At 42.3% G+C, this 20,780-nt stretch overlaps 1 protein-coding gene across 4 annotated transcripts in view; it reads left to right on the plus strand.

Annotated features, from left to right (window-relative positions):
- Positions 1 to 1,106: 1,106 nt before the first annotated feature.
- The window catches only part of nhsl2 (NHS-like 2), a 331,873-nt gene continuing 312,199 nt past the window's right edge, over positions 1,107 to 20,780 (plus strand). For all 4 annotated transcript variants that reach the window (XM_078211495.1, XM_078211498.1, XM_078211497.1 and 1 more), the window contains exon 1: positions 1,107 to 1,530. In XM_078211495.1, the coding sequence (XP_078067621.1) occupies positions 1,230 to 1,530 (301 nt within the window). In that variant the 5' untranslated portion in view covers positions 1,107 to 1,229. The remainder of the gene's footprint in view (positions 1,531 to 20,780) is intronic.

Consider the following 20,780-nt stretch of genomic DNA (forward strand, 5'->3'; position numbering starts at 1 on the left):
CTAGAAGGTCAGCAGATACATGAGAACACCACCACCTGCAAGTTTCCCTCCAAGCCACTCACCATATTGACTTGGAAATATATCACTGTTCCTTCGCAGTCGCTGGGTCAAAATCCTGGAATTCCCTCCCTAATGGCATTGTGGGTCAACCCACAGCACATGGACTGCAGTGATTCAAGAAGGCAGCTCACCACCACCTTCTCAAGGGCAACTAGGGATGGGCAATTAATGCTGGCCAGCCAGTGACGCCTATGTCCCACAAATGAATAAAAAATACTTTCTGCCTGCACCTGCATTTTATATGTGTATATATATATACTGTGCCACCTAATTTGAAGTTCTGTTAAAATACAGCCTTCAGCAGAAAGGAATATTTTCAGGGAAAAATAGCGATTGGATGAAGAGAATTGTTGATTTACCCTAAAGTTACATTTTTGTTGTTGGGGTATTAAATTGTTACTCATACTATTAATATAAAAAATGTGTGGATTTAATGTATAATGTTTCATTCCATATCACTTTTAGTCGTTAGACATTTACAGAAAAACTACCTAATTGTTTATATATTCAATGTTAGAAAGGTCAGCCCAGGAGCAAGCGATTACCAGACGAATAGCACACGTGACTGGGCATGTGTCATGTTACAGATAGCAACAGAAAAAGTTCTGTCAAACACATTGTTTTTAATAACTCGGTTAATTCCACTTTGAATTAAATGAACGGAGATGCTGCGGAGAGAGGGCTTTAAGTGCACAGAACTTGCATGTTGAAGAGTCTGTGGCCGCTTGCGCTGTTTTGTAGAAAGTCTGTCTCAGACTTCCTGCTGCTCTGACGAGGGAAAGGGACGTGACATTGGGAAATGTTACAATATTATGGAGCCAACTCAAGCCCCCCCTGCTTGAAAGGAAATGTCAAATTCGCCGCCTCATTGACATTACACAGCGCATTCCAGAGCAGCAACACCGGACAAGCCGGCAAGGAAGGAACAGAAAGGTTGCCGCATCTTTGTTTTGAAGGGAGGCAGTTGGGTTTGAAATGCTGATAGATTTGGACCACCCCCACAGCTGGTTCAGTGTGTGTAGACCCTCCTCTCCCAGAGAAGCAGCGCTCTCTACAGGCTGGAGAAAGAGACGGCAGAAAGCAGAGAGAGATCCCATGCACAGCTCAGGCTTGTTTTGCCCTGACAGCTGTTTGATTGCATTGCTACTTTGGATAGGGTTTTATTTTTTATGATATATCTATTTTTGAAGATGCCTTTTTGCAAGAGGATCGTGCGCCCTGTGCAAGTTTGCCGCCTGCACGGCGAAGGGAGAAGGCTGTCAACCCTGGAGAATCTGATCGATGTGTCCAGCCTGACTTTGGGAAGTATCCTGAGGCAGCTTTCGGATCTGGCCAGAGAGGCGGTGAGTGTGCTGGAGGAGATCGAGCTGGAGATCGGCTCTATTAGCCACCGGGCGCTGCTCCTGGAGGTCAGGATCATCGGTTTGCACCGATACGTGTCAGCCCTGGCTCTGAGACCCGCTACACCCTGTGAGTACCAAGGAGCAACTTCTGTCCAGTTTCTTCATCCACACACAAAAAAAGAAGGGTGGGGCAATGTCTTCATGAAAAAAAATCATCTGTCAAACTTTTTTTGTTTTGCGGTGGTGTAAGATGCATGTGTCGATGTTATCAACATTGTCATGGTGCCCAGGTAGTGGGGCATCTTGGTCTGACTTCACATTATCCCGCAGATACTTGAGTGCCTGTCTGCCAGCTCGCTAAATGTTTAATGAGAACCCTGCAAAGATAAGAGTTGTTGAAGGAATCACAATGACATGCCTGGGATGCAATGCATTCATTAGGCTGGATTGCTGTGTGAATGAAATGTCTTGTTGTACTAGGCTTGTTGGGAACAATGCTTGTTGGTCGCTCCCTTCCTAAATCAGCTGGAATCCTTGGTAGGGATTTCCATCATTTCGAATTATACCCGGCAAAGGGTGCTGAAAGCGAAGTTTAAAATCTGCCAGGCCAGTGGCTGATAGCGCTGCCGTGTGGGGAACTGATTCAGGGCGAATAGGAAGTTGACAGGTTTGATCGCTGTTTGGTCTTTACTGAGTTGTTCTCAGTCGGCATGGTGATGAGAGACTGATAAATGGCTTCAATATCCCCTGGATTATGGAGGAGGAAAAAACAACCAAGCTTTCTCCTCTGGTTACTATCCAATGTCTGCTGTTGATAGTGTGCATGTCAAGTGTGGTCAAGATCTAGATCCAGGTTCATACATGAAAGATGACTGCTTAGGAAAGGTGTTCAAGGGTAACTCAAGTAAGCAGATTCAAGTCAGCACCTTAGAGAGACAGTTGGAGGAATGAAATGTGACTTATCTATTTCTAAATCATTCTTTTATGGACTGGATGGGAATGAAGTTGAATGCCTCTTCATGAACTTGTTCGTGACTGTTATTTAATATTTGTCTCTGTATAAAAACGGTAAAAGGGGTATGCTAGAATGTACAGCTGGTTCATTTCAATTCAGGAAGCCGTGATAAGTGAGATTGTACTTTGATCTTAAGCGTTGGGGAGCTGAGGATCTGTAATTTTCATGCTTTCTATTTAGTTTAGCTTCTCAGCAGCATCCCCCTCCCCCACACATTCTCTTAATCACTGAGACAGCTGTTTTCCACCTCTATAACATTGCTCATCTGTGCCTCAGTCCATTTCCTGTTGAGAGCATCATCCATGCTCTGGTTATCTCCAGATTTGACTATTTTAATGGTGTTCTGGCTGGCCTCCATAAACACAAGCTCATCCAAAACTCTTGCTGTTCAGATCTTAATTGGCCCCAAGTCCTGTTAACCCATCACCCCTGTGCTGGCTGACCTACATTGGCTGTTGATTCACTCATGTTTGATTTTAAAATTCTCACCCTTGTGTTCAAATTCCCACATGGCCTTTCCTTTCCCTATTACTGTGACCTCCTCCAGTTCAACAATCGATGATTTGTCTAAATTTTCTATACTACGTGTGACTTGTTTGGTTCAAGTGGAGTACCTTTTAAGTTCTTTAATGTGACTGTGCACATGTGGTGTCCTGTGACATGTGGTGAGAATCCTGTGCATGATTGCTGCACGGTTGTGCATGCATGTGCTCATAGTGATCACTGCCTGTTATTCTTCAGGAAACCTTGTTCCCCCAATTCTGGCCTCATGTGTTTCCACCACATCATGTGCCCCACCATTGGTGGATGTGTCTACTCTACAATTTCCTCCTAAATTCACTTCAATTCTCTCATCCTTAAGACACTCCTTAAAACCTACCAATTTGACCAAGCTTTTTTGGGAAGATTTTTGGTTTGGTGTCTGATTATATTCCTGTGAAACACCTTGAGGCATTTGATGAAATTGAAAGCTGAAACAGCTGTATGAATGTAAGTTATCAATTTTGCTTCAAAGTCACTCAGCTGGATATATTCTTTTGCTTGCATTTCTGCCAAGCTGTCAGTCCTCCATCCTTCTCCACACTGCTGTTCAACATGGACCAGCCAGGCCGAGATCTGTTGACTGAGATGAATAATAGCATTGAAAACTTCACCTTTGAGAGACAACAAGTAGCAGCAACAGCTGAATTGTCAGTTGGAAACAAAATAAACAACTAGTATTGTCTGTGTTTTCAATGTGTGTGTGTGCAGTTGGCACACACCTGTTTCCCCTTCCAAGTGGGACTTGATTAAGGATCCACTGTGCTGGATGTCAGCAGCCTCGACAATCACACACAGGGTTGCTGATCCAAGGGCACTACCTCTGATCCTGTCTGACTCCTTGACTGGATCCTATAGGAGATGAGCAGCCAAAATCAATCACATCCATCAAACTGTAAATGTTAATGTGAGGGAAAAGGAAAGAATATAGATGTTGCAAATCTGAAACATTGAATTACATGGAATTATAATGTGGAAATAGTTCATTCGGCTTAATCAGTCTATGTTGGTAGCTATCCAATATATGAGCAGCAGTTTTTATCTAATGTATATGTCCTGCTCCCTTATCACTTTGTCCCCTTGCACTCAATTAGCTTATCTAATCTATCATTTAGTGTTGACATGGTCTCTGTTTCAATCTGGACTCTTTTAGTGCATTCCACAACTTGTAACCTTATGTGCATAAAATTCAAAATTGCTGCTGCTTTCTGATTGCACTTCAGATTACAAGGATTGCATTTTTCTCTCTTATTGCTCTGTGTATAACTCTGGGGTATAGGATGTGATTAGTTTCCCTTTCAATAGATTATTAAAGTACTGAGTGGTACAATTCAATTACACAGCTGGAAATACAATAATTCCAATAATTTGTTACTAACACTGCAACAGGGATATCACATCATACTGTTACAAGCTCTTTCTTATCACTGGGTCAGTAGTTTATCATATGTTAGAGAGAGTGTGATACCAGCAAGTCATGAAATGTTGAGATTACTTCATTGTCCTTCAAGATAATTCAATATAATTGTTTAGTGCTTAATCAGGGCTTGCACACTTAGGTATTGAATCCTGGAGTTCTGAACTACATGGATTGACGTAGTCAGTCCATTTTCTCAGGAACCAGTTCCAGTAAGCATGATTACAACTTCTTCAAGAGCGCTGTACACCAGGAAGAAATGTGAGGATCTCCACACAGCTTGAGATACAAACCAGAGGCTGTTAATTTTAATCCTTATATTTTTAAACATACTCTGGGAGGGGAAATTCTGAGCCCATTTCCACAACTTGGGACTCAAAAATAGTTGGACCCTGAATGGTGCTGATAGTGTCAAATTCACTTCCTCTTCATTGCTGTGTGTTGACCACTTGCTAGCAGTGTAAAAATGGTATAAGATCCAGTTGACAGAAAACCACTATGGATTTAGTGGATAAAGTGCCTGGGTTCAGTTCCTGCGAACTCATTGTGTCAGCCAATTTCAACATGGGTGCGGTTGTTAATATACTTCAGTGCCAATATCCAGCGAAGATTTCTGAAGTGTGTGTTTGTTTGTATGTTTGTTCCTATGTGTTTGCATCTCAATAGGAAAAAGAAGCAAGAACTTGTATTAATTTATATTTTTTTATTCATTCATGGGACATGGGTATCGCTGGCTGGCCAGCATTTATTGCCCATCCCTCGTTGCCCTTGAGAAGGTGGTGATGCACTGTCTTCTTGAGCGATCGATACAACTGAATTGTTTGCTAGGCCATTTCAGAGGGCAGTTGAGAGTCAACCACATTGCTGTGATTCCGGAGTAACATTTAGGCCAGACTAGGTAAAGACAGCAGACTTCTTTCCCTAAAGGACATTAGTGAACCAGATGGGTTTTTCTGACAATCGGCAAGGGTTTCGTGTCATCAGTAGATTCTTAATTTCAAATATTTTTTATTGAATTCAAATTCCACCATCTGCCGTGGCGAGATTCAAATCTGACTCCCCAGAACATTTGCTAAATTTCTGGATTAATAGTCTAGCGATAATACCACTCGTCCATCAGTTTGTTTTCACAACCCCAGGATATCACAGAGCACATGCCAGAGTCAGAAAATGCTGGTGCCAGTAATTTATAGGCTGCCTAACAGTAGTTATAGTATTGAATCTTACAGCAAGTACAATGTAATAGTCACAGAGGACTTTACTCTTCATCTAAATGGGACAAATAAAATGGCGAAGGTCATCTGGAAGATGAGTTTGTAAAATGCTTTTGCAACAACTTCCTAGAAGAATACATTTTGGAACCAACCAGGGATAAAGCTTTTCTTAGTATTTTTCTTTCTAACGTTGGGTAATGAAGTAGTAATCTCATAGTAAAAATAACCTCTGGGAAAAATGATCATAATTGATTTCCATATTAACTTTGAGAGCAATATACATGAATCCAAAACAAGAATCTTACATTTCAATGGGGAGAGCTGACTAAGGTTGATTGGATAAATAGGCTAAAAGGTATGGAAATAAGTAAACAACAAGAAACATTTAAACAAATGAGTCAAAACATTGAATAAAAATGCGTTCCGTTAAATAAACAGGAACTCAGTGGGGAAAATCTCATCCATGGTTTAATGGGGATGTTAAGGACAGAATTAAATAAAAAGCAGAGGCTTATAAAATTTGTGAAGAATAGTAGTAAAGTAGAGAATTGGGAAAGTTTTATAAACTAACAGTGGCCAAAACTTGTTAAAGAGGGAGAAATATAGAATATGAGAGTAAACTGGAGAAAATGATACAAACATACTACAAGGGGCGGCATGGTAGCACAGTGGTTAGCACTGCTGCTTCAAACTCCAGGGACCTGGGTTCGATTCCCAGCTTGGGTCACTGTCTGTGTGGAGTTTGCGCGTTCTCCTCGTGTCTGCGTGGGTTTCCACCGGGTGCTCCGGTTTCCTCCCATAGTCCAAAGATATGCGGGTTAGGTTGATTGGCCAGGTTAAAAATTGCCCCTTAGAGTCCTGAGATGCGTAGGTTAGAGGGATTAGCGGGTAAATATGTGGGGGTAGGGCCTGGGTGGGATTGTGGTCGGTGCAGACTCGATGGGCTGAATGGCCTCCTTCTGCACTGTAGGGTTTCTAAAAAAAAACTTTTACAAGTATTTCAAAATGAGGAAATTAGCTAAGGTAAACTTCAGTCCCTTAGAGGCAGAGACAGATAAAGTATCATGGGGATTGAAGAAATGGCAAAGATGTGGACCAAGTATTATGTGCCTGTCTTTTTAGTAGAGAAACAAATTACACACGAGAAATAAAGGGTAACCAAGAGTCTAATAAGAATGAGGAACTCAAAGTATTTAATATCAACAGATAAAAAAAGCATTAGAGAAACATAAGGGACTAAAGGCTGCCAAATCCCCATGACCTACATCCTTGGGTTATAAAAAAGGCAGCTGTAGAGGTAGTTGATGCGCTGGTTACAGTTTTTCAAAATTTCCTAGATTCTAGAGTGGTCCCACTTTAGAAGTTAGTACTATTCAGGGAAGGTGAGAGAAAACAGGAACTACAAAGGATTCACCTGACCATCTTTGGGAAAATGCTGGAATCTATTATTAAGGAAATTGTAACGATGCACTTCGAAAATCATAGCGTGATCAGACAGAGTCAACATGGTTGCGCAAAAGGCAAAATGTGTTTGAGAGTCTTTTTGAGGATGTGACTAATCGGATAGATAAAGGGAACCAGTAGATGTAGCACACTTGGATTCAGAAAAGGAAAGTTAATATTAAAGATAAGGGTTCATGGAGTAGGAGTAATATATTAGCATGGATGGAGGATTTGTTAATGTGAGGAAGAAAAGAGTAGTGATGAATGGGGCATTTTCAATTTGGGAGACTCTAAACAGTGCCTCAAAGAACAGTGCTGAGCTTCAACTATTTACCATCTATATTAATAACTTAGATAAAGAGAAATGTGAGTAAGCAAGTAATATGGGACTAACGTGCCCAAGCTTATGGAATCATAGAATGGTTACAATACAGAAAAAAAGGCCTTTTGGCCCATTGTGTTGTTGGCTTTCTGAAAAAGCAATTCAGTAGTGCCACTTCCCTGTCTTCTTCCTGTAGCCCTGTACACTCTTCCTTTTCAGTTAATAAACCAATTTCCTCTTTAATGTCTTGATTGAAACCATCTCTGCTGCATTCTCAAGCCGTGTATTCCAGATCCTAACCACTCACTGCATAAAAAGAGTTTTTCCTCATGTTGCCATTGCTTCTTTCTCCAGTTACCTTTAAATCGGATTCTTGATTGCTGATTATACAAAGCTAGGTGCGAATGTAAACGATGTGGAGGATACGAAGATCTTACAAAGAGGTTAAGTAAATGTACAAGAAGGTTGCAAATGAAATATAACGTGAGGAATTGTGAGGTTATTCTCTTTGGTTGTAAGAGTAGGAAAACTGATATTTTTTAAAAAGCTGTGAAACTTTTAGAACCATAGAAACCATAGAAAATTACAGCTCAGAAACAGGCCTTTTGGCCCTTCTTGTCTGTGCCGAACCATTTTTTGCCTAGTCCCACTGACCTGCACTTGGACCATATCCCTCCACACCCCTCTCATCCATGAACCCATCCAAGTTTTTCTTAAATGTTAAAAGCAGCTCATTCCACACTCCCACCACTCTCTGCGTGAAGAAGCCCCCCGTAATATTCCCTTTAAAATTTCTCCTTTCACCCTTAACCCATGTCCTCTGGTTTTTTTCTCCCCTAGCCTCAGCGGAAAAAGCCTGCTTGCATTCACTCTATCTATACCCATCAAAATCTTATACACCTCTATCAAATCTCCCCTCAATTTTCTACGCTCCAGGGAATAAAGTCCCAACCTATTCAATCTCTCTCTGTAACTCAGCTTCTCAAATCCCGGCAACATCCTTGTGAACCTTCTCTGCACTCTTTCAACCTTATTTACATCCTTCCTGTAACTAGGTGACCAAAACTGTACACAATACTCCAAATTTGGCCTCACCAATGCCTTATATAACCTTACCATAACACTCCAACTTTTATACTCGATACTCTGATTTATAAAGGCCAATGTACCAAAGGCACTCTTTACGACCCTATCCACCTGTGACGTCACTTTTAGGGAATTCTGTACCTGTATTCCCAGATCACTCTGTTCAACTGCACTCTTCAGAGTCCTACCATTTACCTTGTACGTTCTACTTGGGTTTGTCCTTCCAATGTGCAATATCTCACACTTGTCTGCGTTAAATTCCATTTGCCATTTTTCAGCCCATTTTTCCAGTTGGTCCAAATCCCTCTGCAAGCTTTGAAAACCTTCCTCACTGTCCACTACACCTCCAATCTTTGTATCATCAGCAAACTTGCTGATCCAATTTACCACATTATCACCCAGATCATTGATATAGATGACAAACAACAATGGACCCAACACCGATCCCTGCAGCACACCACTAGTCACAGGCCTCCACTCAGAGAAGCAATCCTCCACAGCCACTCTCTGGCTTCTTCCATTGAGCCAGTGTCTAATCCAATTTACTACCTCCCCAGTAAATGTTGATTTCAGAGACAATTGAGTGTACTTGTATGAAGAACATTAAATTTAGCATGTAGGTTCAGAAAGCAAAATGGAAGGCAAATGGCATTGTAAGGAATACAAGTACTGGAGTATAGAAACATGGAAGCCTTGTTAGATTATATAAGGCTTTGGTGATATCACACCTGAAACACTGCACAGTTTTTTGGCCTCCATATCTAAGGGAGTATGTACTTGCCTCGGGGGTGGTACAGCAATGGTTCACTAGATTAGTTATTGGGATGAGGTTGTACAGGATAAGGGTTGATCATTTAGAACTGAGATGAAGAGAAATGTCATCACTCAAAAGGTTGTGATCTTTGGGAGTTTCCACCCCAGAAACTGTGGATGCTTCATCATTGAATGTGTTCAAGGCTGAGATTGACAGATTTTTGATCTCTTAGGGAATTAAGGGATATGGAGAACGGACAGGAAAGTGGAATTTAGGCAGAAGATCATCCATGATCACACTGAATGGTGGAGCAAGCTCGAGGGGCCTCATGATCTACTTTTGCTCCTTCATTTTCTTTGTTCTTTCATGACATGTGGGTGTCCCTGGTAAGGTCAGCACATGAGTGATTATTTAGGCCATTTCAGAGAGCAGTTAAGAGTCAAACACATTGCTGTGGATCTGGAGTGATATGTAGGCCAGACCAGGTAATGATGGCAGATTTCCTTCCCCATAAGACATTAGTGAACCAATTGGGTTTGTACAGCAATCAATTATAGTTTCCATGATCACCATTAATGAGTCTAGCATTATATTCCAGATTTATTGACTGAAATTAAATTCTTTCAGCTGCCATGCATTAGTTTGGACCATTAGATTACTAGAGCAACAACATTACCATTAGACCACCATCTCTTCCTATGTCCCATGTTCGTATAACCAATTTACTCCTTTTCTCCTTGTGATTCTTACACAATTTTTGTCTCTATGTCTCAATATGTTTCCAACTCCTTTTAGCATTTTTTTTCCTGCTCTTGCCTCTCTCAATTCCTACTGTCCTATAAGTCTCCCACTGTTTATGAATGATCTTTATATGTTCCTTTCCAGCCACATTTAAGGCCACTGGAACAAGGAAGGCAAGTAGGGAGAAGTATGGAACATAGTAGCAGAGATTTAAAAGAGAGGCAAGAAAGACCGTGGCATAGTTGAAGACTAAAAATGAGAGACCCATGACTTATCAGCTGGCTTTTTTTTCCTTGTATGCCCTCCAGAAGAGAACTACGAGCTGAGTCTTTTCATGTATGGAAACATTATTGAAGTCTCAGATGGATTTAGACATGAGGGTGAGTTAAGGGCTGTTGAGAATCAATGAAGAATTATTGTGATTGAATACAAAGTAGAGTTTTGAGTGTACAGTAATATAAAATAGGTGGCGAGGAAATCTGGATGAGTCATGCTGATATCTGTCTCTAAAGTAAGCCTCATCTTTAATGAGCTTTATTAATAATATATATTGACCGCACGACTTCAAGATGCAGATTCTCTCACTAAATGTACATTATGGAGTATTTTGTCTTTGTGAGGACACCCATGTCACTGTGAGACCTGTCACTGCAGTAAAAATGCACAGAAGCAGATCCCTTTAGTTTACTTTTACACACATATATATATTTGTAAATGTAATTATTATAATTGAGTAAATAGATGCAATTTTAAGACTGCAATCTTGCTTTGAAGATATTATTATAAACTATAGGTGACACCAATATCTGGTAATCACTCCATCGTACCTGATGTGTTTTTCAATGGCATCCTGGAGGGGTTATTAGGAAGCCAGTTGAATCAAACGTTCTTTGTATGATTGTTGAATAACTGCCTCAAAATAGGATTTATTGTTACTGAGATTTATCTTCACTATCTAAAATCTATTTAAACAACATCAAGTAGCTGTGATTCTGTGAAATGTTATCCTATTTTGTGGCAGCATTACTTTGCAGCTGATGGTCATGAAGGTAGGGGTTTATCATCATTAAACCTGTATTACTTCATCTGTACTTAACTGGTAACAATATCCTTGCAAAAAGGGTAAACAAAGCAGTGGAGGATTTAAAAAGGTGAGGATGAGGCACAGACTGTCTTGCAGTGTACCATGAATGGGTTAAGAATAGGTGCAGTGAAGGTGCAAAATAGTGTAAAATAATGACCCAAAACTTCTGAAGAGAGTCAGAACCCCTGTGTCTGACTAAAATAAAGTAAAATAAAGTTTATTTATTAGTCACAAGTAAGGCTTACATTAACATTGTAATGAAGCTACTGTGAAATTCCCCTCGTTGCCACATTCTGACGCCTGTTCGGGTCAATGCACCTAACTAGCACGCCTTTCTGATTGTGGGAGGAAACATGAACACCTGGAGGAAACCCACGCACACGGGGAGAAAGTGCAAACTCCACACAGACAGTGACCCAAGCCGGGAATCGAACCCGAGTCCCTGGCACTGTGAGGCAGCAGTGCTAACCACTGTACCACCGTGCCTTCCATGTGCCACCATGCCACCCACTCTGAGCAGACAGAAAACTACCCACTGACCTGCAAGCTATGAAAAGCTCCAACTCCCAGTGGAGGATGCTGCAGAATTCCCTCATGCAGGGAAGACAGACAGCAGCAAGAGAATCAGCACAGAGGCCAGGCCCCCTTTTTATGGCACTAACTACCATATTCTGGGAAGGGCTTGAAGGTCCCCGAGCTTTTCTGTGTATTAGAGAATGAATGGATAAGTATGTAAGTGGGTAGGTGAGTGAGGCATATGACTAGGGTGCCAGCCATGTGGGTGGCAGCTCAGTAGGGTAATTGATGTGTGAGGTGGGTAGGGTGATTGAGTGGGTAGAAGGGTTTGGGGTAGTTGGGTCAGGTTGGGAGAGGTTGTGAGGTTGAGAGGTGGTCAGGCCGTGGGGGGAGGGGGGTCAAAAGGAGAGTCGGGGATAGCCATGAGCATTGAGTGGGGACTTGGGAAGTCAGGAGGAATGGGAAGTTGGTGGGCCAGCACTCTTCACCTCACATTCCCTCTGACTCAATGCTTTTCTCTCGCGACTCCCTCACTATGAGTGAGGGTTCAGGAAAGTGGCAGTGAGAGGGTATGAGTATGTGAAGGAGTGAAAAACGTGTGAGTGAGTGGGTTAGGTGAGGGAGTCTGTGAATGTGAGGGTTGAGAGAGGGAAGTAGTGAAGGGAGCAAGATGGGAGAGGGTAGTGCGGAACAGCAGGGAGTGAGATGGGAGAGGGAAGTGGGGAAATGGAGGGACTAAAATGGGAGAGGAAAGTGGGGAACAGGATGGAGTGAGACAGGAGAGGGAAGTGGGAAATGAGGTGAGTGAGACAGGAGAGGGAACTGGAGAAGAGGAGGCAGCGAGACGAGAAAGGGAAGTGGGGAATGGGACAGAGTGAGACGGGAGAGGAAAACGGGGAATGGGACAGAGTGAGTCGGGAGAGGAAAGTGAGGAATGGGAGGGGATGAGATGGGAGAGGGAAGTGGGAAACGGGAGGGAGTGAGATGGGAGGGAATGAGACAAGAGGGGGTAGTGGGGAATGGGAGGGAGTGAGACGGGAGAGGGAAGCAGGAGGGAGCACAAAGTGTGTTCCAAGTTGCCATTCTGGATTTTGGGATACCGTCACATTTAACATCAGTGGAGTTCTTCATAGAGATTGGACAAGGGTGATTTTAAAGATTTCTCAGAATGTTGCCAAGTTATAAGAAAAGGCTCAAAACTGGGGCATTTTTCAGAAATAAAACATGCGAGTTAAGGAGGAATCAAAATTATGTCTGAAATCTCCTCATCATTTGCTGAACCTTTAAATATTTTGGGAAATAGTTGATTTCAGTGTTTTTTTCACAAATGCATATTCAGGAAACAAGAGGTGTTCTTGATATGAATGCACCATTCCCCTTGTTTCTCTATATGTGAAGAGATTCCACTAATAATTCTCACTCATTCTGCCTAGTATTTATACATAAAATAATTGGTCATCCACCTTTACCTCTAACCTTCAATATTTCTGCCTGCTTCACAATCTGTCTTATATTTCTCTAGTCTGTGATTAATATTCCTGCTGGTTTTCTTTTCTCCGAAGTTCTGAATGGAAATTAGACATGTCCTTCCACCTCACTATACCCACATTCAGCTAATCACTCCATTAACGGGGCACGGTAGCACAATGGTTAGCACTGCTGCTTCACAGCTCCAGGGACCTGGGTTCGATTCCCGGCTTGGGTCACTGTCTGTGTGGAGTCTGCACATTCTCCTCGTGTCTGCGTGGGTTTCCTCCGGGTGCTCCGGTTTCCTCCCACAGTCCAAAGATGTGCAGGTTAGGTTGATTGGCTATGCTAAAATTGCCCCTTAGTGTCCTGAGATGCGTTGGTTAGAGGGATTAGCGGGTAAATATGTAGGGATATGGGGGTAGGGCCTGGGTGGGATTGTGGTTGGTGCAGACCCGATGGGCCAAATGGCCTCTTTCTGCACTGTAGGGTTTCTATGGTTCTAATCAAGTCTATTGCACCAACTCGTTCTTGACCAGGATTATTAAAACTACAAAATGTCTCACTTTCCCAAAAAGTTTGCTTCCCGTACAAAGTGCATGTTTTAAAACTCAAATTTGGCAACGGCGAATCGTCATTCCTTTTAACTCATCTATTTTGCTCTCTTTGTCTTAGTGAGATCCTAAATATGGCCCTTAATCCTTTACCTCATTTCTCTGTTAGTATTAGAGGGAATAATATTATACAGTAAAACTTGTCCTGTAATACACTAACCATGCGTATCAGCAACTCACCTCAGAGCCACATTCCCATCTGTTTCAGTGACATTTTTCCATTTCCTAAACCTGTGTTGACTCTGAATAAAACTTGAGAATTTAGTGCTGGGTCTTCATTTTTCTCCTGTTGGCCTTTATTCACTAAACATTGTGTTGAGACCATTGGAAACCCTTTCATTTTGGAGGCCTTCATCCTATTTGCACTTGCACATCGTTATATATGGAAATTGTTCAGCGCATGAAATCCTTTGGCTAAAAGAATGGTGACTCCTGAAAGTGTTTCTGCTCTGCTCAAGTCCAGTCAACCACTGGCAGGACAAACATGGCTGGCTGGTGTAGAAAGTGGAGACATAGAACAACTCTTGTCAATATTGCTTCTTTTCTTTAATACTTGTTAAAGAAGTATATTTGACTAAATCGTTGGTAAAGCTGGTTGTATTTAATTAGAAGTCTCACAACACCAGGTTAAAGTCCAACAGGTTTATTTGGTCTCATGAGCTTTCGGAGCACTGCTCCTTCATCAGGTGAGTGGAAGTCACCTGATGGAGGAGCAGCACTCTGAAAGATCGTGATACCAAATAAACCTGTTGGACTTTAACCTGGTGTTGTGAGACTTCTTACTGTGCTCATCCCAGTCCAACGCCGGCATCTCCACATCATGATATTTAATTAAACGGCAGTACAATACAGTTGGTATCATAACTGTGGAATTCTAGGTAGACATAGCTATCAATTCACTTGAACATAAACAGATGTGAGTCTCTGGGACTGTGTCCCTTCTGAAATGGCAATTTCCCCTCCACTGCCCACCGCTGAAAGATTTTCATTAGGATTGTCAGTATTGCAGATTGTAGCATTGGACTTTTCACAGTGTCTGTAGATCTTGTCACGTACCAATTCCTGTTTATCTTGGGTATTGTAGTCTTAGAACATCTGCACACCAGTTTTGATTCTTGCTATCATTCTCAAGAAAACTCACATTTTTTTACACAGCTTGTGACTTTTGGCCCATTTGGCACATTGTACTGCAGGGAAACAGGTCTATAACAGTATTCTATGATACATGCTTCACAATGAAGGCCCAGATTCCCTGGCAAGCAGGAGCAGTAAATGAAAAACACATTGGTTCTTGGGACTGGGTTAGCACAACTTCCTCTTACACCTAGAACCTGGATTTTACAATCAGCCCCAATGGAAGTCTCTTTTTTTTTTCCTCAGTAAATGTCCTTGTGAAAACTGTTCAGAATACCTGAGCTGTTTCTTTTGCATGTGCATCTCCAGCACAAAACTGCCCCTAATTTGAAATAATTAGCCTGAAAGTGGTAACCTCGCTCAGTAGCCACAGGATGGCTAATGTGGGAAGTGGAAGCTATTCTCCCTCTGGCTGTGCTGTTTCCATCTGGGAATGCTTGGTGCTAACCTGGTGACAAAATGTTTCCATTCCATTTTGTTAAATTTAATGAGTAGGCGAATTTGCCACAAATGTTGGTTTGTGTATAATCTTGTGAATGAAAGGCGTGTAGAAATTGAAAACCGGAAGTAAATTTCTCCTATCACTGCAGTGTTAATATTGTTGACACATTCTGACTTATCTGAGCACTATTTAATAGTGTAGTTCAGTCAAACAGATCCAATCCAAGGTTTTACACGTGGTGCACTCCATATTTTATTATTGTAGCAGATCCATTTCAGATTTTGAGAAGACACCCAATTCATATTTGTGACAGATGCAGTCAGTGAGGTAGTTGCCACAGGAAGTATTTGGAGGGGGTGTGAATGAGGAGCACATGGCTGAGGTAGATGATGCAACAAACAGCATGCACAGTATGTTGGAACTGGTGTGAATAGAAGTATTTCCTATGCTCCTCAATACACTGATGACAGGTGTCCAATCTTTCGCAACAGTGCTTGGCAGAGGTCTAGCTTTCCAATTGCTGACATCTGTCACCTGGGTAACCATTTTGCCATCCATGTTGCTTCCCGTATGTTCTTCAGTATTTGGCTATTGACATTTTTTCCTCATTATAATTGTAAGTGTTTGAAATTTTGAGATTTTTTTTGTATGACAGACGATCACAAGGGATAATGAGAGATTATTTTTCAAATGCAAACATTTTCCGCTCCTCTTCTATGCAGTTCCATAGATAGGGGCAGCACTCTGATACCGTAATTGTGCAAGGCACAATCCCAACTCAGCAGAATCAGTGGAGTTGTTTATTAAGAACTGGACTAAAGTACAGAGCAGAACTATATCAGGTCTTCACCCTCTGACTCCCAAGCTACCACACAGGGCCAAACCGCTGCTGGACCCCATTTGTAATGACTTCAATGAGGCCCGCAAGGTGGACCTTTTAGAATATGAGCTCCCTGTTTTAGGCAGTTATGGGTTGATCTATCAGGGAACCCTGCTTGCGTATATAATGTGGAGTGTCATGGTTACTGGCACTGCATGTTTATATTCTGTATGAGGGCGTACTTGTCTGAGTGTTGCTGACTATGCAAATAAATCTAAGTTTGGTGAAGGGACACAGGCCTCTGAGGAGTTATTTCACCATTCTCTGCTGCAATTGGCCCAGACTTGTTTGCTCTGATGCGATAGACTCACCAGGCCAGGTGACCAGCGTTCATCCGCTCCTTAAAGGGGCCATGCTACCACATTCCTCCTCCCTTAAATCCGTACTACCCTATCCACAAACAGAGAGATGTTTACAATAATAGACCATATAAAAAAGAGTAACACAATACAGTCTCTCATAAGTTCAGTATATCAAGAGACTTCCAAATTCTCTGTGAACGCATCAACTCTCTGGCAGGCTCTGCCTATGTTGAGGTAGTGATGTCTTGAACAGCAGTTGGGTGGTTTGCACTTTCAGAAAGGACATTAGTGCAGACATCTTCACCAGTCCTCATTGGAACACCACGGGCCTTTCATCAGGAGTAACTGGTTCAATTTATCATGGCACTGTTGGAGAGATGCTGGTAGATGCTGCTGGATCAGCTTGCCCTACTTGTACTGTGTTAGATTCTCTCTTTTTCCTATGTGATCTACATGTTTCCTGACTTTTCTTCCTTGGAGATCAACCAGATAGGACACGGGACCTGTTTTGGCTAGGATTGTCCCAGGGACTCAAGCTAAACCAACATTATAGTTCTGGATAAATACTAAGTTGTTCACCTCGAAGGACCTATCACCTTTAACAGAATTGGAATACCCTGTTTTGCCACCACCTTCGCTGCAAAATTGGGGAATACGAGGTCACGTCTGGTGTTGAGGCACGTCCCCATCAGCAGCTCCACAGGGGATACTCCCATAGTAACGTGTGGTGTCATCCTGTATGTAAGGAGGAAGATAGCAAGCTTCAATCATAGGGTTGTGGCTGGCTGTTTCTTCATCGCTGGCTTGAATGTCTGGGCAACATTTTCTGTGAAGCCATTCGAAGTTGGATGATAGGATGTCATGCACACATGTTGTATTCCATTAGTTTGTATAGAATGCTGAAATTCTGCCCTTGTGAAAACAGTGCTGTTATCAGTGACTAAAACATCGAGCAGGCCATGTGTAACAAAGGCTTGCCAAAGTTTCTTGATTGTTGCTGACGACGTTGTTGTTCTCATTTCATGAATACCGAGCCACTTGGAATGGGCATCAACAATAAAAGGACCTGCAAAATCCACATGTAACCGTGCTCAAGGTTGGCCAGGCCACTCCCATGGGTGCAACTGAGCTGAAGGGGCAGTGTTAGCCCTGATGGCATTGATTAAAATACTCAACCAGATTTTCAATATCCTCATCAATATCTGGCCACCAAATAAGACTTCTGGTGAACATCTTCACTTTGGTCTGATTTAGGTGAGCATTGTGCGACTCTTGCAGAAATGTTCCCCTTGCTGGGCTTGGAACTATGACTCGAGATCCCCAGAGTAGTACTCCATCCTCACAGCACAGTTTCTTCTTGAGGAGCTGAAATGGCGTGAGTTGGTCTGACTCGTCAAAGTGCCATCTGTAGAGGACGATACACTTTAGACAAGACTGGGTCTCTTGAGTCCAATTCCTAATATGGTTCGGCGATAACAGCAATGTATGCAAGAAATCTATTCTTGTGGTGCAGGCGGTGATGGCATTCTTTGAGGCAGTGGAAGATGACTCAGGACATCTGCGTTTGGGATTTGGGTACCGGGTCTGTGCTGGAACACATAGTTGTATGTTGCTAGAAGAAAGGCCCACCGCTAACTCTGGCTGATGCAATAGGAGAAACAGACTTATCCTTGAGCAAAAGTCCTAATGGTGACTTGTGATCAGTAATGATTAAGAGGTGATGCCTGTACACATACTAGTGAAATTGTTTCACCTCATTGAAGATGGCTAGGCCCTCCTTCTCAATTTGGAAGTATCTTCACTTGGCATCATCTAACTTTTGTGACGCAAAAGCGATGGGCCCTTCTACACCGCCTTCTATTCATGAGCTGACAAGGCCTCAATGCTATAGGTCAAAGTATCGCACATTAGGATTATCTCCTTCTCAGGGTCAAAATGGGCCAGCAAATCTGAAGATTGTAAGGCAAGTTTGACTTTCCCCAAAACCTCTTTCTGAGGCTCGCTCCAATACCAACATTGATATTTCTTCAAAAGCAGATGTAACGGTTTCAGTAATGTTGAGAGACTTAACATAAACTGGCCATAGTAGTTAACCATGTCCAAAAAAGATTTCAGTTTCGACATGTTCCAGGGTGCTGGTTCTTGCTTAATAGCTTTTACTTTTTCTTCTCGAGTGTGTAGCCCTTGGCGTCGACTTTAAATTCTAAGTAAGTGACCTCTCGGACCTGAAAGGTATGCTTCTCTCTTTAAAGTTGCACCCCCATATCGTTGAATCTTTTGAGCTTTTATTTGAGGTTTGTCAGATGTTCTTCATTGGAAGTTACTGTGACTAAAACATCATTCACGCACACCACTACTTTGGGTATATCTTGCAATTAACTTTCCATGGAACGCTGGAAAATATTGCATGCTGAAGACACACCAGAGGGTAACCTGGTATATTGAAACAAACCCTTGTGGGTGTTAATCGTTACAAATTTTCTTGAATCCTCATTCAATTCCATTTGTTGATATGCATGGCTCATGTTGAGTGTTGTGTATGTTAGACCTCCCACTAGCTTCACATAGAGATTCTCAATCTTTGGAATCCGATACCTGTCCTGCTTGGCAGCTTGATTGACAGTCGATTTGTAGTCCCAACAAATGTACAATGGGGGCAGCCCATTTCAAAAACTGTACTAGCCTTATGACTCCTAATTCTTCCAAATGTTTAGGTTCTGCCTCAATTCTTTGGCATAGGGCACTGGGGTGAGCTCTTTAACATTTAGATGTAGCATCCAACTTTACGTAGATTTGCGTCTTATTCTGCCGAATTCATTTTGGAAATCCTTTGGGTATTTTCTCAAAAGTTCTTGGATACTGTCATCAGTTATACTGAACATGTCTGGCTAATTTAGTTTTATTTGATGTAAGCAATCTCGTCCTATGAGCTTAGGCTCTTGGCCTTTCACTATGCTGATCAGTAGTTGAGTCGACTGGTGCTGATATGCCACTGACACAGGTGTTGTTCTCAAAACTTTCAGGGTTTCCCCCGTATAGGTGGCCAATATAGCTGGAGCATTACTCAACTTAAGAGGTTGAACTCTGCCTGAAGATATTTGTATGTCTGTTCCCCTACGACAGTAGCAGGAGCTCTGGTAGTTACTGCCATATTTAAAGGCCACCCATTTACCAGGAATGCTATTACAATAGGAGCCGATTTTGTCATCTTGATATTATTCAATTGATGCCTCAGGTTCCTCTTCTGAGTCACATTCTAGATTATGCACTGAATTCCAGTTTATTTTGTAAGCTGCATATACTCTGTTTGGCTTGGCACTTAATTCAGATGTGGCCTCTCCGATTGTAACCAAAACAAATAAAATCCTTTATTTTGCATTTTCTCCAAGGGGTGATCTCCCTGACACCTGGAGCATTCATTAGAATTTCTGGATTGTTGACTCGATTTTTTAAATGGTTTTCTGCCCCCTCTCTTGCTTTGTGAGCTCCTGCTCTGTGTTTTCTGCGCCCTCACTTCTGGTGCCCCGATTTGCAACATTTTCCCGCCATAGCCTATTCGCCTCAGCAATCTGCATGCACTGTAACTGCCTCTCTTTGCACTCTCAATTGCCTGAGCTATTTCCCTGGCTTTCTTTAGGGAAATCCTAGTCTCTGCTAGCAGCTTTTTCTGTATGTTTATATTATTAAGGTCGCAAACTAATCGGTCTCACAGCACGTCACTCAACAATGATCCAAATTTGCATTAGAACATAGAACATAGAACATTACAGCGCAGAACAGGCCCTTCGGCCCACGATGTTGCACCGACCAGTTAAAAAAAAAACTGTGACCCTCCAACCTAAACCAATTTCTTTTCGTCCATGAACCTATCTACGGATCTCTTAAACGCCCCCAAACTAGGCGCATTTACTACTGATGCTGGCAGGGCATTCCAATCCCTCACCACCCTCTGGGTAAAGAACCTACCCCTGACATCGGTTCTATAACTACCCCCCCTCAATTTAAAGCCATGCCCCCTCGTGCTGGATTTCTCCATCAGAGGAAAAAGGCTATCACTATCCACCCTATCTAAACCTCTAATCATCTTATATGTTTCAATAAGATCCCCTCTTAGCCGCCGCCTTTCCAGCGAAAACAATCCCAAATCCCTCAGCCTCTCCTCATAGGATCTCCCCTCTACCAATTGCCTCAGCCTAGTCATGTATGCCGTAATCGTCTCCCCGAGTCCCTTATGACAGAATTAAACTTAGAGGCAAGAATTTTACCGGCATGTCCACCCCGATTCCGGGGGCGGGCAAGGCTCGGAGAACGGCCTTCTCCATTAGCTTCGGGTGGGATCGTATGAACCTCGGGCGGATGTGCTGGTAAAATTCCACACATAACATTGCATGATTATAGATAGTCTG

The sequence above is a fragment of the Mustelus asterias genome, chromosome 4 (assembly GCF_964213995.1).
Source record: "Mustelus asterias chromosome 4, sMusAst1.hap1.1, whole genome shotgun sequence".
NCBI classification, from domain to species: domain Eukaryota; kingdom Metazoa; phylum Chordata; class Chondrichthyes; order Carcharhiniformes; family Triakidae; genus Mustelus; species Mustelus asterias.